The following is a 26,697-nucleotide window of genomic DNA, read 5'->3' as shown; positions in this document are numbered from 1 at the left end:
GTTCAGATTAGGTTTAGGTTTAGATTGCTTACATCAGTTAAACTAGTTAACATTATAACCAGTTTACATCTGGATTGCATCCTGATAACCACATGCATTTACACCTGGCTGCCTATTTATATCTGGTGTAAACCCAGTTTTAATAGTAATAGAAGGAGTACTGATAATTATATGACTGCATTTGCACATTTGTGTTTCAGACCACCTTCTGAAGTGATTTTGAGTAATCTAATTTTTATATTAGTTTTACACTTTTTGTGTGACTTATATCCAGATACAAAATAGGTGATTTATACAAAACAGGTGGCATAACAAGATGAGTTTTGAAAAATAATAACATTATTTACAGCAGCATGTTTGTTATTTTAATTACAGGCTGTTAAACGGACATTAGATCAAGAACGCTCCATAAACCCAAGCTCAATCCGGGTTCGTTTTTTAAAAAGCAGTATGCTGCGAGGCTTAGTGTAACGTAATCTATGTAGGCCAACCCGGAAGAGGTGCACAACAGTTTCTTCAGAAATGGTGACAGAATAACTTACAAGAAAACAGGACAGACGTGCCTATTGCACATGTCTGAGTGTATGAGTGTGTGGCTGTGGTAATCATTTATCTTCATTTTGGTCTTGTGTCTATTTGTTGCTAACTTTATTTTATATATTTTTTTGTTTAGTTGTTGTTTAAGTTGTTTCCTTTTTTCCTTCCCTGAAATATTTTGCAGTGTGGTGTCAATAAATCAGCCTTATCAATGTTATGAACCACATCACTTAAACACTATTGGCTGTTGATGTTGCCAAAGATCATTATAGTGCAATAAACCTGGAGGAGGGTCCAAACTATTGAGTCAATAACTGCCGCAGAGAAAAACACACAGCACTTTCTGCAGGAGAGATTTCCAGAGATTCAGTTTGTTTAATCTGTTTTGGATTGAAATCATGACGGTCACTAGTATAGGGTCTGTGAAGAAAGTGCTACCCAAGGTAAGAGCTCTCTGTGCAGTTTAATAACCATTTAAACTGCAAGCTAAATATTTAGTACATTATTTTACTTGAATGATGTATGATGTGGTGTGATGGTTGCTGGTGTCTTGACAGACATACCATCACAGGAAAAGGCTGCTATCAGAGGTCATGGTGGTCATGTCCCGTTACAAGTACCTAGAACCAGTAATGGACAGATTTGGTAAGTGTATTTCAGTTTCAGCTCATTTAAAAGTTTTTTTTCTAATTATAACATGATTGCTCTTCTCCTTTAACCCACACATTGCCTTCAGCAATTCATAACATCAAATTATATCATTTTTCCACATGTTGATCCAGTTTTCAACAATGGCACCGCCAAGGATCTGCTAAGCCTGGTGGGGACAGTAACAGTGTTGTACCAGGGTGAGTGAACCACTTACAACTTTACAACTTTACTTTAGGGTCAATGACATTGAGACTCATCTTCATTCTGTCCAACAAGACTGTAAAGAAATGTTAATGTTTAAACAAAAAAAGCAATGCGGCATTCTCAATTACGATATATAATTTTTTAAACTCCTACCTAAGATGTGAAAAACGACAGTTGAATTAATGTATTTTGTAGATGGGCCATAATAGTACAGCAGAGCTATCAAATATGCAAGAACCTGAGATGCCCTCTGGTTCTATATGTAAAGACGGTCATGTGGTGTAGGGCTGTGTATTTGCAAGAACTTGTCGATAATACAGCTCTGGAAAAAATTAAAAGACCACTTCAGTTTCTGAATCAGTTTCTCTGATTTTGCCTTTTATAAGTATATGGTTGAGTAAAATGAACATTGTTGTTTTATTCTATAAACTACGGACAACATTTCTCCCAAATTCCAAATAAAAATATTGTCATTTAGAGCATTTGTTTGCAGAAAATTAGAAATGGCTGGAATAACATAAACGATGCAGAGCCTTCAGACCTCAATTATTGCAAAGAAAACAAGTTCATATTCATATTGTTATAAGAATTCAGAAATCAATATTTTTTTTCCAAAGCTGTATGTGTTTCACAATACAGGGGTTACAAAACACTGTGTTGCAATTTTAAATTAAATTGTAGCAACACTCATAATAGAAAAACCATCATGTGTATAAAATTTAAGTAAAAAGAGAAGTTTACTTTTTATCCAATCTAAACAACGGTGTCTAAAGACAAACCACAACACAGATATCTTTTAGTTTGGAGTTAAACATAACATAAAATTGAACTGCTGCCTGACACCAATCTTCATAAACTATTTGTAAACTATTAATTGAAAAAACATGTTACTGGAATGCTTAAACTTTTTCTATGGTTTGTTGAACACTCTACTGAGCAATACTCTGTGTTACAGGGAGACTTTATAACATCCCCCTGTGCCTCTGGCTGGATGAAAGCTTTCCCCGCACCGCTCCAATCTGCTTTGTGAAACCCACAAAAGAGATGATGATCGTTCCCAGCACTCACGTGAACAGCGACGGGCAGATCATGCTACCGTATCTGGAAGAATGGAGACATGTAAGTTTGCAGTCCAGCATCTCACATTAATATGGTGACTGGCCCTAGATGCAGTTAATGAACTAAGACCTGTTTAGTTAAAAATGCGAGACGTTAGATTAGCATTCCTAACATCATCCAAAATCATCAAATTACATTGTATTGATGTGGAGGTAGAAAAGCTGGTCATCCAGGCAAAAAACTTAACCAGCTTAACCAGCTCTTCACCAGCATAGTGTATAGTGTTGCATTTCATTTTGGTCATGTATAGCCATGCTGGTCATGCTTGGTGAAGCTGGTCACACTGAATAAGTTTGTGATGTGTTAATATTCAAGAGTTTTATTGTCTCATGCACAGCAGAGACGAGCAGTTAAACTGTACAATACACTGTACTCTTACATTGCAGTCCCTCCAATTACCGCCAGTCTTAAATAAATAACACTTTAAATGTAAACAAACATAAGAATAGGTATAATAAAGAATATATATACACTGAAGTACAAGTAAAAGTAAAGCAAGTAAAGAAAAACACTAGGTAGAGAAAGTTAAAAATTACAGTGGTATGGCTGTAACTGTCTCTTACACTGTGCCAAAAATTTCTTGATGAACAGACCAATAGAAATAAACTCTTTTTACATTGACTTCCATTAAAAGTTTAGAAGGTTTTTCCTCTCTCCTGTAAAGTTGCTGTTTTGGACATACTTGTTTTTCATTGGACAGTGGTGATATGCATGTCTAAAGTGTGTTTTGCTGTACAAAAAAAGTTTCAGGTCATACTGGTCAACCAGCATGGTAAAGCTTGGTCATACTGGTCAACCAGCATAGTAAGGTTTGGTCATACAGGTTATTCAGCTTTGTCTGGTTGATCATGCAGGTAGAACAGATAAACCATCAAACCATAACATCTGTTTGTCAAGAGATAAACTGGTCGATCAGCTTTATTTGCTGTTTCACTCAGATAATTCAATGTGGTTTAGAACACAGACAAGGAATTCCAAGCCCAGTCTTAGAATACACATGATTTTTCATTTTTCCATGCAAAGAAAAATATAGTACACGACTTCCCTGTCTGGGAAACTGACAGAATATGCTTTACCTTAGTCCAAAAACATAAAAATATGTGTTTTTTTTATTTATTTGTTTTACATAACTGAAATGTGAGGTAGTTAATTTTAAGAAATTGTTTTTTTCAGCTTAAAAAAGTCTATCTAAAAATTACAAAAAAAAATTTTCAAATGTTTACAAACATTTTAAACAAGTAAAGAAATCAAAACTTTTGACTTTTATCTATATAGATACATTAATTAAATACATTTACTTTGGTATTTTTTTAGTCCTGGAAAAAGGTGTGGACTAAATAACCAATTCAGTTAAACTGTTGGAAAGTTAAAACTGATGTTTTTACTATCTACCTATTCAGTACTTGTCAAAACTAAGCCTCAATAAGTTGCAGTTGTACAAAAGAAAAAGCTGACAAGTTTTGAAAGGTCTTGTATGGTCACTGTTTATCGCCTTCTGACAATGATCTGCTTTGTCTGTGTTTATCTGATGTTGCAGAGTCAGTGTGACCTTCACAGCCTAATTCAGGTGCTGATGTCCATCTTTGGTGAGGCACCTCCTCTGGTTATGCGGCCAGGTAACCATCAACACGAGACAATCTTTTCTAACTCAATCATTTCCTCTTCAGACACGTTTTTAAGTCACCGGTTGCTGCTGTTGTGTGTCTGTAACCACACTGCACACGTGAGCTGTGTAGTGTTATCCTGATAGCATGGCCTTAGTTCCAACTTTAGCATAACAGCAACTTTCTCTGCCCTTGTGTCCTCATTACTTCAAGGAAGTTAAATAAAACAGGAAGGCTGTTTGACCTAGACTATAAAATACTAATAAAAAATATCTAATACAATGAAGTAAACAAATCCATCACACTTAAGCTGTGTGTACAAGATCTACCCTATTCCCTATGGGTCAGTTTCCCGGACAAGGATTAGGCCTAGTTGTAAATACTATATTTTCCTTTCAGTGGAAAATCTCCGTTCAAAATGCTGTGTAGTCCAAGACTACGCTTAGTCGCTTTCTTTTTTTTTTGTGATGTCATAAAAACCACCATATTTACATACTACATATTTGTAACTCAGTTTGGTATACAGCTTACCTGGACTGCGTTTTGAACATGAACAGAGCTCATTTACACACATTAAGACACAGTAATAGCATTCAATTCAAAGGGATAAAAAGAGATTAGAAAATGTATATATATATAAATGTTAAGACTATTTATGATGCATAAACCCTACAAACATTATAAGAAAAAAATATTTTAAAATATTCTCCCTGTTATTTCGAGTTTTTATTCTGCACAAAATTAGTAAACTCATTGTTTGTGTTTTCCTTTTTAAAGAAAGCATTGTGTTTCTTCATTTATGTTAACTTTTTTTTATTATTTCCTGCAGTTTCAGAAGAAGAGCCTATGAAACATTTTCACGCCTGCTCAGTGGAAAACAACTGTTCCCATATGACAGTGTGGAGAGAGGATGGATTACCTTTCCAAGGCAAAAATGAAACTATCTGCTAAATGTACAAACTGTATTCATATTTTGTATTTACCTGTATATATTGATAGATGAATATGTTTATATAAAGGTGTTGTATTATATTTTAAATACACAATATAATCGAATTTGATTGTCCTGTTTATTCTCATGATGTGAAAATAAATAAACTGTAATAAAACTTTATGAAAGAGTTAAAACCTTTTTAACCTTCTTTCAATGAAAAATGTCAATGTTTATTTTAGGTATTTTTGGAGAATTTAATATTCTATATCAATTTATCAAGAAAATATGACACAGTATGTTTAAATTATGTAGTAAACATAATTCAACAAAACTAAAGATGCTTATTTTCATTGGACAGTGACGATATGCTGTATTTATCGACTGTTTTCTTTTTTTTAACTAAAGTATGTAACTTAATTGTCACATGTAATGCAACAGCCAGTGTTGAAGCTCCTAGTTATTAATGTACTCAATGGCTGGAATAAATTAATGAATGCTTTATATGCTTCTAACACAATATACCTTTTTTATTTTTTCATTATTAAAGGTTTGGCTTTCAAAATATTTTTCTCACTGTTTCTGTGCCGTTATTTTATTAAAAAATAACAGACTTTTATTTTGAAGTGTGCTCTTAGCGACGGAAAGAGGTCGATCTGTCCATTTTGGCAGAGTGCACTTGCTTTATTTACCTTTCCTGATGAGCTATCTGTACTCTGAGTTTAGTGTAAGTGTCAGGAATAGATCTGAAACGGCTTTAACTCGAGCTGTGTGGAGTATCAGTCCGGTATCCGTCGTGTGCTCGGGTTAAAGCCCGGGTTTAGGGGAGTTTATCGGGGGGACCGTCTCCTGGCCCTGGCTGAGTTTAGCCGGGGACCAGGCCAGCGCTGCGGAACTAGCTGGGCAACCATTACAGCTCCATACACCCGTTATTAATAAAAGCCGGGATTAACTAAATTACAGTTTATTTATTAAAGACTGTGAGAGAGTTTAGGGGCTCAGCTATGGCGGTTGTCAACGAAGGCGCGCTTAAAAAGATGCTGAAGGTAAGCAGCCAACTAACTAGCCTAGCCCTAGCTATGTGGCTAATTGTTGTTGTTATGTGGTGAATGGTGTTGAGTGAGATTTGGAGCTGCTCAGTCTGTGATTTCTTTTTACATTTCTAAATATTTTAACTCATATAACTCAGTTTGTTCATAACATACAGGACAGCAGCGTTCATATAAAATTACAAACTATAAACAACTGTTATGTTTGTATGTGTATGTAATGTAATATCATGTATAATGTAACCTATATAATAAAAATACCAATTATTCAAAGGAATGACCTGACAAAAAAAAATGAAACATTATCTTGAGGAGGCCACATGACTATAAATAATATATATTTTTATCTGTCTTCTTATTTGGAATGACTGGTTTGTTCAGACCAAATGAAAAAACTAAAATAGCCTGCTCACCTGTCCGTTTAACTAACATTACCTGATAAATAAAAAATTCTCCAAAACAGCAGCTTTACAGAAGAGAGTTAAAACCCTAACTTTCAATTAAAATGGATGTAAAAAGAGTTTATTTCAGAATTTCTATTGGTCCGTTCCTCATGAAATTTTGACACCTGGTCCTGTCCTTTCATTTGGAATAACTGGAGTGTTCAGAACAAATTAAATGACTGAAAAGCCTGTATGTCTTTCATGTAACTACCTGTCTAATTAGGTTTACAATAATCCCAGAGAAAGATGGACAGCTGGAAAAAGCTAGAGGAACCACTTCCTGATTTCTACAAATTGATTGTGCTGTTCATTCCTGCGATGTGAGACTTGGTTTCTAAACAGTAAAAAAAAAGTCAATGGATGTAAAAAGAGTTTATTTTAGGTAATGTTGTAGAACATCTATTGGTCATTCATCAATAAGTTTTGAAACAGTGCAAGGAACAGTTTGTGTTAAAATGATGTAGTAATTTAAAAATAGACAAAAAAGTGAAGATACTTGTTTTTATTGGGAAATGATAACATACTCTTTATGAGTATGTAAATAATTGTTCACAGTCAACAGCCTGTTCACCTGTCCATTTAACTACCTAAGAAAAAATGATTGTCCTGTTTATTCTTGTGATGTGAGACTTCACTGAGAGGTGTGGTGCTGTGCAATGAAAAACATGTACAATCTCCAAAACAGCAACTTTATGACTGAAATTCCATTTAAGTACCTGTGTAATCAGGTTTACAATAATGCCAGACAGAGATAGAAAGCTGGATAAAGCTAGATGAACCATTTCCTGATTTCTACAAAATCACATGTTCCTGCTTTAATAAACCATGCCCTTCGTTTATAGATGGCACTCTAATCAAACAGAGAACATACAGAAGCTTAACTTCTTGAGTTGAGACTGATTGAGATTGATTTTTCCAATATATGTTATTTTTATATAGTATATATAAATATATTTTAATATATAGTATTAAATTGAGGCAAATCTTAGAAATTATGTATTAAATTAGGGGTAATAATTTATTTAATAAAGCAAACTTTTCAATTATTATTACAATTATTTTAATTATTATTATATAACATTATTAATCATTTAGAGGCTCTGTAGATTATTGTACAGAACAATTCACTCTTAAATATTTAATCTGATCTGTTTAACCCATTACTGTTACTGTACTGTTTTTTAAACAGAGCTGTACAAAAGTAACTAATAAACAAGTATTAATGAGATGTTTTTGATCTGATCTTGAGAAATCATTTAAGCTGACAAAACTTTATATCACAAGTATAATGAATTATTGTTACAAAAATACAACTTTTATAATGCTGAGATTGCAAGTAATGTAGGCTGTGTTATTGAGATAATAGACAAGTCCATAAAAATACTACTTGCTCTTTGCCTTTCTGTGCATTTGTGTAGAATGTATAAATTACACAGAAACCTTACATTCTTTTCAGCTGTTGTTTGTGATTACTCTAAATAACTTTCTATTATTCTGCCCATCTGTGTTCACCATTCAGCAATATAAATACCGTGACCTCACTGTACGTGAGATAACGAATGTCATCCTGCAATACAAAGATCTGAAACCTCTGATGGATGCTTATGGTAAGTTTTGCTCTTGTTGCAAACATCCATAATGTACTTTGATTAACTGGCTGCTTAATTAATTATGTGTCTTGTAACTTCATTGCAGTGCTTGTAGACAGCCATTCTAATTAATGTTTCCAGCTACAGTGGCATCCATGGCTGACACAGATGTGCAAATGCACACATTCAGCTTGGCTAGTCCCTGTGGAGAAGTATTGCTAATAGAATAGGACTCTCAGGAGCATGTAAACTTGAACCAATTGTAACTATGCCTAATGACAGACTTAGGCAGTGGATTTGTGTTCTCTGAAATAATGATGCTCCATCCAATGTTTTTTGGGATGTATTGGGTATTAGTGGGGAATGACCCTGCTATCGCTCTTTTTGCTGAATGCCATCAGATCCTCACAACAATGCTCCAAAATTAAGTGGAAATCTTTTCTGAAAATGCAGACTGTAGCCATTACAGATGTGTGGAAGTCAAATGTATACTGTGATGAGAGGTACTATGTTTCTGTTTTGTTCGTAGTGTTCAATGATGGATCGTCAAGGGAGTTGATGAGTTTAACAGGGACAGTGCCAGTAAGCTATAGAGGTATGGAAGGTTCCAAAGATATTCTAATTATTTGAATAAAAAAAAAAAATTAAAACTTCATATAATATTTATATCTAAATTAATAAAATCTGTATTCTCTGTTTAAGTTTTTAAATAAATCTCTCCTCAGGAAATGTGTATAATATCCCTGTGTGTCTATGGCTGTTGGACACATATCCCTACAACCCTCCCATATGTTTTGTGAAACCTACCAGCGCAATGATGATCAAGACTGGGAAACATATTGATGCCAATGGCAAGATTTACCTTCCCTATCTCCATGAATGGAAACATGTAAGAGCCAATAATCAGATTTAGTACGGTGATTTAAAAACAGCCTTGAATATTTAGTTAATGTATACCCTTTACAGCTTGTACAACATTGTTTGTATAGTTAAGTGTGTTTTTCTCACAAACAAATGATACAGTTAATATTTTTTTATTTATTTTTTTACTCATAATGAGGGATGTCATGGGAATTGCCACAGTGTCAAATTAATACCAAAGTTCTGAAAATGATAATGAAAGTATCACAGCCATCATAGAAATTCATTCAAAGATGATAATATCTTGAGAACTTGTAGAATGTGTAGTCATTATTAGATATTTGAGGACAATGGGTCTCATCATTTTAAAGATCAGAGCTGCAAACAATTATATAGATTAAAAACATTATAAATCTAATGCAGTTTTTCATTAGAACATTTCTCAAGGGAAAAAAAATAATATATATATCTTAGGGAGATATATATTATGTTTAATTGGTCCCAGTGATTTGACGTAGGTTTTCTAATGATTTTAATTATCATTTGAGTGAAGATCAGCATTTTAATGGTTTCTAGATCAATATTCTACTAATTCAGATAAATACAGTCTTTGACAAATTAGCAACACCATTGCTAAAATATGATAAACATTACTGATGTGAATGCTCTCATGAACACATTCTCTGTCGGTTTTTGTGTATCCAGCCGCAGTCTGACCTGTATGGTCTGATCCAGGTCATGATTGTTGTTTTTGGAGAGGAGCCTCCTGTTTTCTCACGACCCACAACTCAGCCCCCCTATCAGTCCTTCCAGGCCACTGGGCCCCCAAATCGTAAGACACCTCATTATACTTCACAAAAAAACAAAAAAAATCCAGGTTAAACTTGGATTCTACACTTGGATTCTACACTTCTACACTGGGTGCACATGTATTGTATACAGGGCAATGTATTATGTTTAGAAAGTTAACCTGATAATACCATTTTTTTTTTTTACCTATAATAAAAATTGTTTGTTCCTTGAAGATTTACTTATAAGTTTGCACTTCTGTGTTTAGAGCAAGGATGTCTGAGAGCTACAGCTTTGTAGAAATTCAGCTCACAGAGACCTTGCTACTTAGCTGATGAGCTGAATGAATTGTGTTTAATGAAGAGAATCACTCAACTCTGCAGTACTTAGGCCCACCAGAGCTGCTTTCTATCTTGATTTATTTTTTTAATTATAAAGAGTGAGCTCTGTAATGCCTGTGTTAACCAGTAGATGTCACTCACTCATCACCAGCTGTGCTGTAGGTGTTGCTGTTGCTGTGTTTGCTTTATCTCCTTCTCTCTGTTCTAGAATCTTACATGCCTGGAATGCCTGCTGTGTCTGGTTATGGACCAAACCCAAATCCATGGTAAAACATGTTTTAGAGTACAATATTGGTGAAAAATTATGTGCAGTATAATATATTTCTATTCTATTATACTATGTTAAACCATACACGTGTATATGTTTTTACTTATTTATAGTGAATATACAGTTTTATGCAAAATATTTGTCACCACTGGTTGATTTTCTAAAATGTTTGAGAGCAAGGTTCCTATTGACTTTCTGATTTTAACATATTTAGCTAAATAAATAAATAAAAAAAATTTAACCAGGCCTCGTTCTCCAGATTATCTCGTCGGACGTCAACTACTTTCTTCTTTTACTATATTTAGCTTGCTGAGATAAATAGTTAATTATATGCTTAAGTTTCTGCATCTTCTGCACAGTACTGTATACTAGTTTACTTATTTTGTTTTGTCTGTCGCTGTTGTAGTGGGTATCCAGGCTATCCTTATCCTGGAGGGTCTACATATCCTGCTTCTGGGGGCCCTACACACTACCCGTCCCAGCCTCCAGTCACTACTGTGGGTGAGTAACGCTGCCCTGATGTGTTCTGGGATTTGTAGTGCATAACATATAGTATGTTTAAAACATATACAGCTCTGGAAAAAATTAAGAGACTACTTTATTTTCTGAACTTAGTTTCTCTGATTTTGCTATTTATAGGTATATGTTTGAGTAAAAATACCATTGTTGATTTATTCTATAAACTACAGACAACATTTATCCTAAATTCCAAATACAAATATTGTCATTTAGAGCGTTTATTTGTAAAAAAAAAAAAAAAGAAATGGCTGAAATAACAAAAAAAGATGCAGAACTTTCAGAGCTCAAATATTGCAAAGAAAACAAGTTCATATTCATAAAGATTTAAAAGGTCAGAACTCAATATTTGGTGGATTAACCCTGGTTTTTATTCACAGTTGTCTCCACCAGTTTTTACACTGCTTTTGAATAACTTTATGCCACTCCTAGTGCAAAAATTCAAGCAGTTTAGTTTGGTTTGATGACTTGTGAGCATCCATCTTTCTCTTGATTATATTCCAGAGCTTTTCAATTTTGTAAAATCAAGGAAAAACATCATCATTAAGTCATCTCTTATTAATAGAGCTATATATTAATATATTACCATATATATTAATCACCGTATATTAACATATCATGCTATTGGAATGTATTTATATTTTGGGAATACTATAATATATTATACGTTTAATGTCAGTCTCCATTGCATGTTTATTTATATATGCAGTTAAGCTTAAAAATGAAGTACAGTGTACTATATTGTGCACCTGTTAACAGCTCATCAAACCTGTTTGCTGTTTGTAAGCTTTGCTGATCTTCTGCCTGTGTCCACATGCGCGCTGAGCAGCACTGAGACGAGGCTAGTATAATGTTAGAGGTGATGGTACAAAAGCATGTTACTTTCATACCACTGAACTTTTTCTGCCCCTGACCTCCGACCTTATGTTTGGGTCTACACCAACTCATTGTGACCTCGATGGAGCGCAGAGAAAGGTCGAGTCTGTAACTGGATTCGTGGGTATAAAAGGTCAAAGTTCTGGGTGGATGTGGTTTAAACAGGCCAGCATGTAGCCCCCTTCGCATGTAGGCTCGTGGGAACCTATATTTAGAGGGCATAGACTTGCCTGGGAGTAGGATAAGGTTCCATTATGAGTTCTCCAGTGCAGCGCTGGTATTAACCATGACATTCACACTGCTGTGGGCTGGCAGCCTGTACAACCTGTACAGATCTGTGTATGAAGAACTGTGTTACAGTAGTTTTGTATGAGCTGCATAAGTTGTAATGTTGCTCGATTTTTCTGCATGTTTGCTGATCTTATGAGGCTTGGAATTTCAGACATCACATTTCGAAGATATCAGCTTTAGAATTTGTTCAAATAAATGCCTTGTGCATGTAATGATTGGTGTGGTGCAGTGTATAACACCACCGCCTGCCAGTGAGCTACCATGTGGGAGACTGGGGTTCAGTTCCAGGTCTAGTTCCTGGGCAAGACTCCTAACACTACATTGGCCCACCTCTGTAATAGGAACAACCTTGTAAGTCGCTCTAGATAAAAATATTAGCTAAATGCTGTAAATGTAAAAGTAAACTGTGCGTTAAATCAAATGTGGACATTCTTTCCGTTGTCACCCATGTGCTAATTGAGAAATACAATGTAACTACTGAGGAATATGAGAGCATCAGCAGACAATTTAATAAACAAGTTAATAAATGCAGACAAAAGACTGCTTATCACACTTTACAATAGTGCTATATAAGCATTAAGCACAGGACAAGAGGCAGTGAGTATAGAACAATAGACAATAAGACTGACATTTTCTAGTGACGTAAGTTTAGGTTGGCAATAATTACAGTTAGGGGACCTGTGTTGTGCCTACATAGCATAATAGTTTACTGTAATTTGTACAATACCACCAAAATGCATTGATTTCACAAGTGCATGTTATTTTTTTCATTGCCAGACCATCTACACCTAAAATTTCTGCTTATAGATTACCTTGAAGCTGTCAGTGAATCGCAACCTCTCCTAAACAACAGCATCGCTTCATCGTTTTTCGCCTCTTCTTCTATCTCATCTTTAGGGCAGAGTCGAGATGGCACCATCGGAGAGGACACTATCCGTGCCTCGCTCATCTCGGCTGTGAGCGATAAACTCCGCTGGAGGATGAAGGAGGAGATGGATAGGGCTCAGGCTGAGCTGGATGCCCTCAAGCGTACAGAGGAGGACCTGAAGAAAGGCCACCAAAAGCTGGAGGAGATGGTCTCTCGTCTGGACCAGGAAGTGGTGAGAATGCAGTTACCAGTAGCCTCTGGTGATTTAGTGAGCATCTGTGCTCTAGCTATAATTTGGTGTTTTAATGAGTCTCCAGTTAGATAAAAACAACAAATGTTAATAGTGGAGAAGTAAGCCAAAATGCCAAAAGCTTAGAATATATAATATAGGTAGAACAATTTTCAGTCAATCAGGTGGAGTGATTGGAACTAACCGTAATACTATAATTTATTTTTCAGGCTGAGGTGGACAGGAATATTGACCTGCTCAAGAAGAAGGATGAGGAACTGACAGAAGCTCTGGAGAAGATGGAGAATCAGTCAGAGAACAATGATATTGATGACGTAATTGTTCCCACAGCGCCGCTATATAAACAGATCCTGAATCTGTATGCTGAGGAGAATGCCATTGAGGACACCATATTCTACCTTGGGGAGGCTCTACGCAGAGGCGTCATCGACTTGGAGGTCTTTCTCAAGGTATACTTTTTTAATACATATATATTATATTTTTTTCTATAAGACTTCTATCTTCTCTCTTTGTGTTCTTACTCTTATTAATACCCATTTGAAAATTGTTTCTTTCTGGTAGCTTTCCAGTCTAGACACTGACTGGTCTATGTGGATTTCTTTATTACAGCATGTGCGACTGCTGTCCCGTAAGCAGTTCCAGCTGAGAGCACTGATGCAGAAAGCCCGAAAGACTGCCGGACTCAGCGACCTCTACTGATCCCACTGCCACCTGATCCCCCACCTTGTTTTATGTTTTCTTTCCCTTACTATGTTTTACATAGTTGTCAACAGCTTCCCTTATAAACTGATGCCTACTTATATCCTTTGGATTCTGGCAAATATAGCATAACATTGATGAATCCTTCAAGTTATCTATGTTGAAATCAGATAAAATTTTAAAATCAGAAATGAAGCACAACAGTGATTGACTGACTGTTTAACTGGCTGACCAACTAGGGACAAAGTCACAGGGGTGACTTTCTGTTTCTTCATGCATGTAATGCACATTTTTTTTCTGTCTTAGAGCTTCTTTACATCTTCATCTTTTGGTTATTATATCAAAATGTGTCAGATTTGTTGATTGTTTTTTTTTTGCAGTACTGACTCCAAAATGTAGCAAATGACAAACTGCTGAATGACTGCTCCACACTCCTTACATTTTTGTTTTTGGGACAAGAAAATACTTATTTAATTTTAGAAAGGAACTCTTTAATGCAATGTGAGCTTTTGTATCTCAGCGATTTTATTTTACTGTTTCTGACTGAGTATTTATGTTTTTCAACTGTGCTGTCCTGGGGTCGACCTGCTGCGTCCTGTTCCTGAATTGTTGCTATAATTGTACAACTGTCGTTCATGTAGCTATTTAAACTGAATTATTCGTCTGACATTTCAAGTGTTACAAATTTAGAACGGTTCCAGAGCATTTGCACTCAAATTTCTGAGTGAGAAATTGTGTGTACGTGTAGGCATGTATGTGTGTACAAGTATTCATACAGGTCTGCTTAGTTTGACTGACTCCAGCATCAACAATGGAATGAAGATTTCTTTATTAATTCATTCAAAAAGGTTTTAAATGACTTTTGACAAAATAATAGAGAAAAAAAAAATCTATGTGTGTTTTTTTTTTTTTAGTGCGTTTTGTGTGGGCAACTTTATTTTATTTGATTGAGAAGATCCTATTACAAAGATTCTTCTTACTTTTTCCTTCTTGTTTTCAGATCTTTAGTTGTTAATATCTTCTGCTCAATAAAATCAGGATAATTTGGCTGTGTGTGAGATTTGTGTTATATTAAAGTAGCTCTACAACGAACATGAAGAGTAAAGTTAGACATTAGCATTGCTCATTGTTTTGCTGCTATAAACATGCGTACCTGCGTTGTATTGGAAACTAACTGCCTTGGGGGTTTATTGTTGGACTTGATTCCTTTTTAAAATACCCAACTCAAAACATGCTTTTACTGATCAATGTTCTCTTTCTCTTTAATGAGCTGGTTATTTAGGTACGTATAGATTGTGCTTGTAGACTAAACCAGTGATGTCGGGTTTTTATTTCGATTAACAGAAGTAAATGTCAGCACTGTGAAAACTGACCAACTTATTAAACTAATTTAGTCAGGTGTGCTGCTAGTTGATCAAAATGAGAGGAAAAGTAACACTAATGCTAGCTAACTGGTTTTTTTGTTGTTTTAGGTTTTACAGTAGTGGCTAGGCTAGCTGTTAGGATTGGTCTAGCATGCTAGGGGGGTCCCAAAAGATGTTTGAGGTAATTCCATTAAGCATGTTGAGTATTAAGCACAGTAAAGTACTTCTTGTAAAGCAATATATAAAAATAGCTAAAGTATGACTAAACTAGTTTTACTGTGGCTTTACCCTTTATCTTATCTCCAAACCCACAGACAATAAACATGGTAAACATTTCCAAAGCCAATTTTTTTATGCAGACCCTGAAAAATAAAGGTTCTGCAAGGATTTTTTTGCACAATGCCACAAAAAAATATTTTTGGTTTAAATGGCTCTTTCACTGCATTACTCAAAGAACTGTTAGTAACACCTTCATTTTTAAGATTAGCTATATCTGTGGAATATCTGTGTGGTACTCTGCATCCACCCCTGCTTTAATATAATAATGAGCACATTGCTCATCTGCAATCCCACAACATCTTTTTATATATGTTATTCCTATTTTCCCCTACTTTAGCAGAGCCAATTAACCTTATCACTTGCAATTATCTTAACACTAGATGGTGCTAAATTGTGCTCTCTCTGACTCTGGCTGCTGATGGTAAAGCACCATGACCCTAAAGCACCAAGTCCCTAAACATTTTGTTGTTTGTTTTTATTCTTGAATTTACAGTTTGTTAAACCAATTAACATTTGTTAAACCTGCCAACGCCTCTGAGGAGAATGGCATATATTGAACTGTAGTGTTAAAAATGGCTGACCTATGAGCCAGTGTGCGCTTTTGCGCAATCAGCTCTTTTTTTCCCACACAGCCTACAACTTTGTCAGGCTCCAACACACAAAAAAGGAAGGAAACAAAGGCAAGGCATGGGTCGTGTTTAGTCAACCTTTATTTGGAAGTGGAGTGAGTTGTTAGTAAATCTGTCTGCTCTGACACAACAGGTACCGTGTTCAGCTTAGTGTCAGAGCAAAATGCCACTGGGTGTTGAGCTTTAGTTCACAAATAAAAATACAAAAATAACCTTTTCTAGCTGAAATATAAGGTGTACAGATATACATATCACATGTAGGTCTGACTGTCACGTAAACTGACACATCTCTAATAATAATAATAATAACAGGTTTAACATTTACTCTGCGAGAAGCTGAAGTGAGCCACAACAAAATTCCATTTGGTTCTCCGTCAAGTTATTTGTTCCACATTCAGTTTAAACCATATGAGCCAATGAACTGTCAGCAGTTCTGTCAAGCTGACCCTGTATTTGTATTACTGAGCTGTGAAGAGCTTGTCTTTACAGTGATAAAGACTTGCTTCAGTGCACTTGTGGTTGATATCGTGTACAGAATTGCATGCCTACATGTATAGAGGCCACTGGCTGGTTTAGGTAAACGTGCAGCTTTGGTGTCACAAGTTGTTGGTCTTAATAAACGGACTGTTTGCTTTTTTGCATTGGGAACAAAATGGTACGGAATGCTTGTTGAGCTCAGAATACAAATACCAAACATCGACCATAACTGGCAAGCTTTCCTGATATTAAATAGGTTTCTTTCCTTTTTATAACTTGGAAAATATTCTATCAGCAGTACGAGGAAGACGAGAAGCAATAACATATACACATATACACACATGGATACTCAACTTTACAAAGGCCATTTAACATGTAGAGACTAAGTACATACTGTATATCCTCCTCTGCAGCTATGATAAGGAGTGTTAAGGTCTATGGTTCTGAGGTCTGTTTCAAGACGTCTGAATGGTGTTTTGGGGGGGACGGGTAAGAAGAAGATGAAGAAGAAAAGGGGACTGGGAAAGGAAATGGGTTTCAGAACCGATAAGGGTAAGGGGTAGAGGTTGGGCAGCCACTGTAGAGGTTTGCAGTTACAGAGACAGGAGGCTATATCTTGGAGGGGAGTGTGGTTCATAAGGTTAGCTCCTTCTGCACGCCCCAGAGGGTCTCAGCGCTCTTCACCAGCTGCTTCTCCTCATCAGCCTTCAGGGTCATGTGCACCACGTCAGTCAGGCCGCTGCTGCCCAAGATGCAGGGGATACTCAGGAAGACTTCATCTTTCACGCCATGCATTCCCTGGGAATACAAAACCAATAAAAATATTGTCATTTAGAGCATTTTTTTTGCAGAAAATGAGAAATGGCTGAAATGACAAAAAAGATGCAGACTTCAAATAATGCAAAAAAAAAAAAAATCTAAATAACCCTTTTTTGATGGAATAACCCTGGTATAAATTTTCAATCACAGTTTAATGCATCTTGGCATGTTCTCCTGCACCAGTTTTACACACTGCTTTTGGATAAATTTATGTCACTCCTGGTGCACAACTTTAAGCAGTTCAGCTTGGTTTGATGGCTTGTGATCATCCATATTTCTCTTGATTATATTCCAGAGGTTTTCAATTTGGTAAAATAAAAAAATCATCATTTTTAAGTGGTCTTTTATTTTTCCAGAGCTGTGTACAATACTTAATAAAGAAAATTCCACATTCACCCATCATGCACAAGTGGTATGTGATATTTTAGTCACTGCAAAAATCTTTGCAAGTAAATTAATTTCACCTATTTCAGGAGAAACATGCAAATTAATACATAATAATAATACATAATACCGAATCTAACGAAACAAACATGCTATGCATGTGCAATATACTATGCAATTGCTGTGTACCAATGACAGGCAAGAAAAGTAGTTCACCCTGCACTGTGTGATTCACTGTACACTCTAGGTGTTTTCAACCGATAAAGAGATAAAGACCCAAAGCTCAAAGGCTGACCAGAATACAAACACCATAAACAGCACCATAAAAGAATCAATTGGTTTGGGTGTGGATGAAGGAAATGATTAGAGATTGATTTTTCTAAGACACTGTTCAAAGTTGCAGTAATAGCTGAACCTTTTATTCAGTAAAGAGAACTGTGTGGACAATATTTATAATAATATAATATACAAAATATATAATTTGCTTTAATCTTAATGATTATGAGACACACAGAGCATGAAGATTGATGCCCCACTCACCTGGACCAGGGTGGACACTGGGTGGCACTTGTGCAGGTTCTTCAGGATGCTCTCGCAGAGGTCAGCCACGGACATTCCGATAGCCCAGGACGTGTATCCCTTCAGCTTAATAACCTCATATGCACTGTGAATGCAAAAAAAAACAAACAAACAGACAACTCAGAGATTCTTCATTTTAACTGTTTTCAGAATGTAATGCATTTAAAATGTATTCAGTCTACTGGTGCTTATTGACCAGATCATGAATCTTGGGAAGCTTGGGAAAGGGCTAATCAAATCAAATCTCTCTTAGTTTGCAAGAGCATGTGATAGCTTCATTTGTGCAAAGTGCATAATCAAAGGTCATAATCTGGTCATGAAGCTGTAATGTGAATCAAGCACACCGTGGTACTTGGCCTAGATTGCCTGTGTTCACGTGTGCTCCTGTACACTTCACTCAGTGAACATGCACATCTTTTACTGCTTGCCACTGCTTTCATCTTGGATTAAACTCAGATCACTCAGAGATATACCGTACATTGTATGGACAAAAGTACATGGCACCTATATATTCAATAGTTTATACCCCTCTAGATCATGCTAGCCTACCCCTCTGGGTCCTATTCTTTTGGAAATACATCTTTACAAGGATTAAACAAGCTGTGTATGTGTGTGTGTTTGCACATATGTCAGCAATGGACAAAATTTAGAGTAGCTAAAAGCTGAATGCATTAGAAGAGGTATCCACTATTATTTGGACAAGTACTGTATCTGTACTTTACCTAACCAAAAACTCAATATGAATTCACATTAAAACATAGTTCTACTCAAGACAATTTTTTGACACAGACACCAAATCTTTGTTGACTATTATTTTATTTCTTGCAAAAAATTATGCATCTTGTTGAGGTGGTCAACTCCTCACTTGTGGATAACAGATTTTTGCTCTTATTCCTCTCTAGAGATTGACTTAAAACCTTTACAGCCTAGAAACATTACATTACATGTCCATAAATCTGATAAATTTGGGGAGATTTGGGAACCATTGCACTCTTATTTAAAGAAGCTATAACTTATAATTCGTTTCTGGAAGAGGAGGCCTTACTTTTTTTTAATCAATTTCATACATGCTATTCCTTTACCTGTCTCCTGTCAGGTAGCTGACTGTTTACTTATATCATGTGTTTATATACACAGAGATGTATATTGCAGCGCTCTCTGTTTGTTTGGGGTGGGATTTTCTCTATGTTGCTTGTTTGGATTTGTTGGATCTTAAAAGACTGAAACCCCAATAGAGAAAATGTATATAAAAAAAACATAGTTCTCACCTGTCAACCACCATCTTGTGGACGTTCTTCCAGTCCTCCTTGTCCTTCTCTGTGCCAATGTCAGGGTTAAGGCTCTGCAGGTTGACGCCAGCTACATTCACACCACTCCAGACAGGCACTGTAAAGGACATGGTATATGTTTCATCTCAAAGTTACAGGCTTTTTAGAAATCTGATTATTGCTACTCTAATTATGTTAGCTCATTCTAATTCCATCCACTGTAATCTGGGCTGGGTTTCCTGAAAGCACCTCAGCACAAAGCTGATTGTTGCCATTGTGATGAAAGTGAGAACACAGAACTGAACACCTTTTCTCTACCATTTAGAATGTGCACTAAGTCATTGTTCACATGATTAAATGCTTCATTAATCAATTTTTAATTTTTTTGCCCAGATCAGAATTGGCTAAATCTTATCAATTTACATTTAGAAATGTCTGTTATTTGACCCTAAAACAAAAGACATGTGCATAGTGATGAATTTTGGCACACTAGCCTTATTGCCTGTGCTATGGCAAATTGTAAATCCCCACTGCTTGTTGTAAAAGAAAATGGTATACTGGCAGGGAGTCCGAATTTGACACAACAATAGTGCTGGGTAAGGACAAACGCACTAAGAACATATGTAAGATGTGTGAAATCTTTTACACTAACACTTCCCCAACCTCACTTACATTCAAGTACTTTACTCATGATTGGGTATTCACATATTCACAATCTCTTTTTAGAACTATATTTGTTACAGATGCATATTTATATTATATTTCTATGTCACATCAGCCACTTTCATAATCAATGTCATTGCACACTGCACTTTGCTCTGTTAATTATTTAATAAACATTAGCAACATCTACTGCACTGCTCTGTTTACAGATATATATCTTACCTTGTATAGTACGTTTTTTATAGCCTTATATATATTTTTTTTTTCTTCTTTTTCTCTATTCTCCTGTGTTTTAATTTATGTTTGAATCTGTTTCTTATTGTATTGTGTTGTTGCTGCTGGATGCCTAAATTATCTATCTATCTATCTATCTATCTATCTATCTATCTATCTATCTATCTATCTATCTATCTATCTATCTATCTATCTATCTATCTATCTATCTATCTATCTATCTATCTATCTATCTATCTATCTATCTATCTATCTATCTATCTATCTATCTATCTAGAACCTTATTGTAGAAGCTAAAATGATGGTGTAAATGGTTTAAAGTGTACTGAATCTTACCGCTGGAGTCTCCATGCTCTCCGATCACCCAGCCGTGGCAGCTGGAGGGGTGCAGGCCCAGTTTCTCGCCCATCAGGAAGCGGAAGCGAGCTGAGTCCAAGTTAGTGCCGCTACCAATCACACGGTTCCTAGGAAGGCCGCTCAGCTTCCAGGCCACGTAGGTCAGGATATCAACTAAAGAACAGAACACAAGAACAGTTCATTTTTCAGTTAAAACTAATACACTTCAGTATCTTGAGAAAACTCAGATGAAGCTATAATGCTGCAAATAATTTAGATCTGATACTGCTCTTGCTCTATTATAAAAGGGGGCTAACCTGGGTTGGACACCACAAGCATGATGCAGTTGGGGCTGTACTTTACGATGTTGGGGATGATGAACTTAAAGATGTTGACGTTCCTCTGCACCAGGTTCAGCCTGCTCTCACCCTCCTGCTGACGAGCCCCGGCAGTCACCACCACCACCCTGGAGTTGGCAGTCACACTGTAGTCTGGAGCACACAGAGAAAACACTCACTGTGAAACACTTCTTGGCCAGAGATGGATTAGATTCACAAGGTTAATTATTTAACATGTTCAGATACTTTGAATACACACTGGCCAGATAACAAGAAATTATAACCTAGATTTTGTGTCTGCGTTCAAATAATAATAATTAAATTAATTTAACCAGTACTTTTTAACCTGAAAATTATGTTTAACAATGTGAACCCAATTGGTAAATACAGCTCTGGAAAAAATGAAGAGACCACTTTAGTTTCTGAATCAGTTTCTCTGATTTTGCTATTTATAGGTTTATGTTTGAGTAAAATGAACATTGTTCTTTTATTCTATAAACTACGGACAACATTTATTTCAAATTCCAAATAAAAATATTGTCATTTAGAGCATTTATTTGCAGAGAATTAGAAATGGCTGAAATAACAAAAAAGATGCACAGCTTTCAGACCCTGGTTTTTAATCACAGTTTCATTTTTAAATGATCTCTTATATTTTTCCAGAGCTGTATAAGACATTACACTGATATGACAAACGTATCGTACAGCAATATGTAAACTGAAGAAGAAGTGTTATCGTAGGGGACTTGGAAACACCCACACCTGTATACGTTGTGAATTGTTGAGCCTCCTGTGAGGCTGATCACTGGTCAATGTGCTCATGGCAAGACATTGTGAATTATCGAGTTTAAGTAACTTAAGCGTAAAAGTTGGTGCCAGATATATGGGAAATTTAATTTTGTGAAATTTTACATTTTAATGTTATTTGACCCACAGTGTCACATGTGTACTGAGAATACGCCATAAAAGGCATTGCCACCCACAGTGGGCAGTACAGTGAATGATTATGACTGGCAGAATCTGTCTAGAGTTTGGTGAGCACACAAGCCACTCTGGCAAAAACCACATCCATACTCAATGGAGGAGGCCCCACACACATATTCCACAAGTCAGTTCTGCCTTGTGGCAAATGGGTCATTTGGAACATCATTTTATTGGAAGTAAACTAGAAAATATCAAAATACATAACATAAAGTTCACAACAGTGCCAGCCAGGCTCAACAGCAAACACTCTATTTATGTAACACCTTATTCAGAGGATTCCCTCACCTTTGTCAGCCACAATCTTGTGGGTCTTGAGGAAAAGGCTGCCATGCTGCAGGTCCATAGCCTCACCCTTCAGCTTGTCCTCCATCACATCAACCAGAGCCAGCTCATCAGCCAGGTCCTGGACAAAATTTACACGTTTTTCAGGCCTAATGCAAAGCTTAGATACATTGTGTGGTTCAGCATTAGTAATACGTCTAGCCTAGGGAAGCTGTATGCTGATCATTTAATTTAAAGTTAATAACCTTTTTTAAATGTTGGAAATACCCCTGTTTTGAGCATTAGGGTCACTTATTCCATGACTGAGCAATTTCTTCTGTAGAATGCATACTGACAATGGAGATGTGTCAAGAAGAATCTAATGAATTTTTTTAGTCTTGAGCTGTAGGAATGAAAGATGATTGTTTTCACAGCTCTAGGACCTTCATTCAGAAACCTCAGCAAATAGTTTGAGGCCAGGATGAAGTCAGTTCTGTTACTTCATGTGTACAGTCAGCATTTATCGTATTTCTACATAGTAAACAATAAAAACTGCAGCCTGAAGCTGAAGTGGTCGCCAAAACGGCAGAGCAAACAAGCGCTATTAAATTATAGCTAAACGAAACAGGAGTGGTTGGTGGAGGATCTTTCAGCCAGCTGCTTTTTGCTCCACTAAGCATTCATGGAGCTGGAATGTCTCTGGACCGTCTGACCCTGCTCATGGTTGTCTGACCTCATTCAGTACAACCAGCACAATCAACCACACAGCTTAGACTTAACACCTCTGCTATTATAAGGGAACAAGTAAAAAATGTACAGAAAATAAATGACTGAGTTGTTTAGGTTTTAAACATTTGGGGAAATTAGTTCTTTTTTGTACTCTTGTAAGTTATTATTTCAAGCGCCTTAAATAAATGAATAAATATGAGAGTAAATGAAGCATATTCTGGTGCTTTATAATGTTTGAAAGACATAACATCTATTTCATATCTACACCAATTCTATTGGTATCAAATTGTACTTAGGGCTAAAAACCACATATAATACAATTCATGCAATCCTTATGTTCACTGTGGACTTTTAATATGATATGAACTCCATCAGAGCAGTAACAAACTCGCTCACCTTGAGCAGGATGCTGACGGCAGCGGCCATGCCCACCATACCCACACCGACCACAGTCACCTTGCACTTGCTGCCCACTGCCTGCTCAGTGCTCACGTGGGCAATCAGCTTCTCCTTGGTGGATGCCATTTTCTGTGGAGAAACAGAGATAGAGAGACATTTACTACATCTCTCCTTGCTGCACTGTCTTTATCTCTCTCTAAAATGTACAAATTTGCTTTTTTAATAGAAAAGAATGGAGAACCATCTGTGTACCCAACTAATTATTTAATAAAGAAATATAAAAAAATGTTTAGGCAGACACATTTGTTGTGCTGTGTATTTTGGACTAATGTATTCCATCCAGTTCAGCAAAGCTTCCCCCACCAATAACTCCCACCAGCTCTGGTGTCGCCTTTGTTGCCATTATGGGATAGCCAAGGCACTATTTTTAGTTGCTTGTTAGGTGTGGTCAGTAGAAAAGGTTAAGCGTTGGAGGTGCTATTTACATCCCAGCAGCCCCCTCCAGTGTTGCATGGAGGGAGGCACGTACCAGATAAGTGGTTTCTGAAGGATAAATACTTAATCAGTCTCCTTGAAGGACACCCACTTGAGCACAAACAGGGTGTCAGCCTCTAGAGGCAGATACAATCAGTAAATAATCTCCAATATATATTTAGATGTGTTTTTTTTTCAGATTATACACAATTTTAGTGGTATATTCTGCTACATTTAGCATCAAAGGAGAAAGAAAATGTGCTATTTCATATAATTTTAGACACTATTATAGTCTACTCTTCAATGAGACTATCTATCCATCCACCCACCCATCAATCCATCCATCCATCCATCCACAAGAATGAAAACTAGGTGAAATACACTGACACTAGATCTAACCATCCAATTAGGTAATCAACTCATCGTACAATATATAACCTCAGTCAATCATAATTTTAGCTGCCCTCAATATTATTATACCTCAATCATATTGTGACTACTTAGTAAGAGGAAGTCATAGATGTGAATGGGCCAGTATACTGATTATGTTTGCTTTAATTTTTATTTATGATATTTATTTTGGATATTTGAACATTTTATATTCCATTTTATATTTTAATGCATAAATATTTGTAATAGTTAAAGTCAATTGCTATTATAAAAATAAATGCTAATGCATCACAATGCCACTGTATTAGCATTATATTGCTGTATTCAAAATACACAGAAAATTAAAATGACAACAGAATATTTGTTTATCCCTATTATTTTTATGACAATATATCGTTCAAAAACTTTTTTTTTATCGTGCCAGTCCTATAAACGACCACCACTCATACCTCCCTGTCTGAGGCAGCTCTTATGTAACATTGTGAAGGTTATGACGATGATGGGGATGGTATCCAGACAGCTGCACACACGAGCAGCAGACGCCTGAGCTATTTCTAGCCTGTAAATGTAAACGTGGCCTCTTTCTTACACTAAATTAGCTTCATAGTACAGGAAAGAGGTCACGCGTGTCAGAAAAACGCACATTTCTGAGTCTGGGGATCCCCTAGCGTGTCTATCTGTGTCTGCCCCACAGCTTCCGCAACTCCATTACTCATAAAGAACAACAAGTCCCATGATTCATAGCGAAAGCGTCGTGATAGGACGCTGCGGCTGCGTCTGCTGCTGCAAGACGGCTCAGCAGGCACGTAGGCTCTCAGGCACAGCATCAGTAAGATACAGGGGCACTCCCTGGCTCAGGGTCGAGTTTTACAGCAGATATAAAATATAAAATAGAAAGAAAATTATAAGAAAAAATAACCATAATCAAAGCAGGTTCGGCTATCATATGATATATAGTGATATCCTGTTGTTTTTCTCGTGTATTGAGAGAGAAGGAAGAGTATGGAGGAGGCCAACAGGTGATGTTTCTGAAGGACATGCTTACTGGTTTAATCGTCCTCTGACTGGAAAACACGATTACGTAACACTAGCATAAGGACAGGAAATGCTAAAAAATATTATATTATTATTATTTTAATATATTATAATGCAGAATGACGCACTAGTGCAGCAATGCACTAGCAATATATATTTGAGGTTATATCATCGAAATTATATCATTATATTTGAAGACACTACACAATATACAATATTTATCACGATAAAAGGACAAATATCATCAATACCAGCAGATTTTAACACTAAAAGTATCTAAATACTGCCCCATATTTAGTACGTTTGGTGATTTCTATTCTAAAATTTGTATATAAAAAATAAAATAACTGCTAGCTTGTCTTTTCCTATGCACTGTGTAAAAAAACATGCAGCTTTAATGTTTTTAAACACTGACAATATTATAAAATATTATAAAATATAATATTATAAAACTGTCTACCTCTACACTATTAAAATTAGAGTAGAGTGACATTCAATATATGTTTTATATTATATATATATTGTTTTTTTCTCTAGTATATTATAATCATCAGTCCCTCGTGCTACTGCTAATTTTGCTCAATTAATAGCAGTAGTATCAGTTATTTAATAATACTAATACATAATAAAGACCCTTTTACACTGTGTAAAACATTAGTTACTCATCTCTACTCAATTCAACGAATGAATAACTGAGTCTGATTATTGAGTTTCCATCCAGGCCAGGCTACGCCCCCTGCAGTAAGTAGTCCCCTCACACCGCCGCCGGTGTCCTCTCTCTTACCGTTACTGTGAGAGTGTGGTGCCGCTGCTTTACAGGAGCTGGAATGTCTCGGTCCGGGCTGCTCGGCTCTTGCGGGTCTCTGCAGATGTGCGGCTCGCGAGGGGGCGGTGCGCGAGCTTTAAGAGGCAGCGTGCGCGCGCCCTGCTTTGCATAGGGATAAGGTGGGCGTGGTCTCGCTCGTGGTGGAAGTCACGTCCCCGTTAAGGAAACGTCACGCGTGGTGCGGATGTGCTCGAGTGAGTCAAGTGTGTAGAGGGCTTGTCATCCTCTCCTACCGAGGGGTTTCCTGTTACTCACCTATTCACCACTGTACACCAGCTCCCTGCACCTCTCCCCCAGCTCACACTGACCAGAGCAGATGAATTATTAATACTCTATATAATCT

At 36.4% G+C, this 26,697-nt stretch overlaps 3 protein-coding genes across 3 annotated transcripts; 2 read left to right on the top strand and 1 right to left on the bottom strand.

Annotated features, from left to right (window-relative positions):
- Nucleotides 1–860: 860 nt before the first annotated feature.
- Nucleotides 861–5,171, top strand: zgc:123278 (UEV domain-containing protein). Its single transcript, XM_007228054.4, has 6 exons — nt 861–980; nt 1,095–1,182; nt 1,320–1,385; nt 2,348–2,511; nt 4,049–4,127; nt 4,945–5,171. Exons 1-6 carry the CDS (start codon nt 936–938, stop codon nt 5,064–5,066), a joined length of 564 nt encoding a protein of 187 aa, XP_007228116.2. The 5' UTR covers nt 861–935; the 3' UTR covers nt 5,067–5,171.
- A 504-nt stretch (nt 5,172–5,675) lies between these two features.
- On the top strand, nt 5,676–14,933 carry tsg101a (tumor susceptibility 101a). Its single transcript, XM_007228053.4, has 10 exons — nt 5,676–6,092; nt 8,058–8,145; nt 8,657–8,722; nt 8,853–9,016; nt 9,694–9,820; nt 10,327–10,384; nt 10,793–10,887; nt 12,967–13,169; nt 13,397–13,636; nt 13,797–14,933. Exons 1-10 carry the CDS (start codon nt 6,051–6,053, stop codon nt 13,884–13,886), a joined length of 1,173 nt encoding a protein of 390 aa, XP_007228115.1. The 5' UTR covers nt 5,676–6,050; the 3' UTR covers nt 13,887–14,933.
- Nucleotides 14,934–16,221: 1,288 nt separating this feature from the next.
- ldha (lactate dehydrogenase A4) lies at nt 16,222–26,421 on the bottom strand. Its single transcript, XM_007228052.4, has 8 exons — nt 26,313–26,421; nt 23,627–23,758; nt 22,526–22,643; nt 21,236–21,409; nt 20,919–21,092; nt 19,686–19,803; nt 18,379–18,502; nt 16,222–17,433 (listed from the first exon to the last, which is right to left on the bottom strand). The coding sequence occupies exons 2-8, from the start codon at nt 23,753–23,755 to the stop codon at nt 17,269–17,271; spliced, it is 1,002 nt and encodes a 333-aa protein (XP_007228114.1). The 5' UTR covers nt 23,756–23,758; nt 26,313–26,421; the 3' UTR covers nt 16,222–17,268.
- Between the last annotated feature and the right edge of the window lie 276 nt (nt 26,422–26,697).

Source organism: Astyanax mexicanus, chromosome 2 (assembly GCF_023375975.1).
Source record: "Astyanax mexicanus isolate ESR-SI-001 chromosome 2, AstMex3_surface, whole genome shotgun sequence".
In the NCBI taxonomy this organism is placed as follows: Eukaryota; Metazoa; Chordata; class Actinopteri; order Characiformes; family Acestrorhamphidae; genus Astyanax; species Astyanax mexicanus.
This window is presented reverse-complemented; position numbering and strand designations above follow the sequence as displayed.

Excerpts from the sequence above, each read along its gene's own strand:
- tsg101a (XM_007228053.4), top strand. The coding sequence starts at position 6,051 with ATGGCGGTTGTCAACGAAGGCGCGCTTAAAAAGATGCTGAAG. Across the intron at positions 6,093-8,057 it reads CGCTTAAAAAGATGCTGAAG|CAATATAAATACCGTGACCT; the intron begins GTAAGCAGCCAA and ends TTCACCATTCAG. Across the intron at positions 9,017-9,693 it reads ATCTCCATGAATGGAAACAT|CCGCAGTCTGACCTGTATGG; the intron begins GTAAGAGCCAAT and ends TTGTGTATCCAG.
- ldha (XM_007228052.4), bottom strand. The coding sequence starts at position 23,755 with ATGGCATCCACCAAGGAGAAGCTGATTGCCCACGTGAGCACTGAGCAG. Across the intron at positions 21,093-21,235 it reads GCTTGTGGTGTCCAACCCAG|TTGATATCCTGACCTACGTG; the intron begins GTTAGCCCCCTT and ends TCTGTTCTTTAG. Across the intron at positions 18,503-19,685 it reads CACAAGATGGTGGTTGACAG|TGCATATGAGGTTATTAAGC; the intron begins GTGAGAACTATG and ends TTGCATTCACAG.
- zgc:123278 (XM_007228054.4), top strand. The coding sequence starts at position 936 with ATGACGGTCACTAGTATAGGGTCTGTGAAGAAAGTGCTACCCAAG. Across the intron at positions 981-1,094 it reads TGAAGAAAGTGCTACCCAAG|ACATACCATCACAGGAAAAG; the intron begins GTAAGAGCTCTC and ends GTGTCTTGACAG. Across the intron at positions 2,512-4,048 it reads ATCTGGAAGAATGGAGACAT|AGTCAGTGTGACCTTCACAG; the intron begins GTAAGTTTGCAG and ends CTGATGTTGCAG.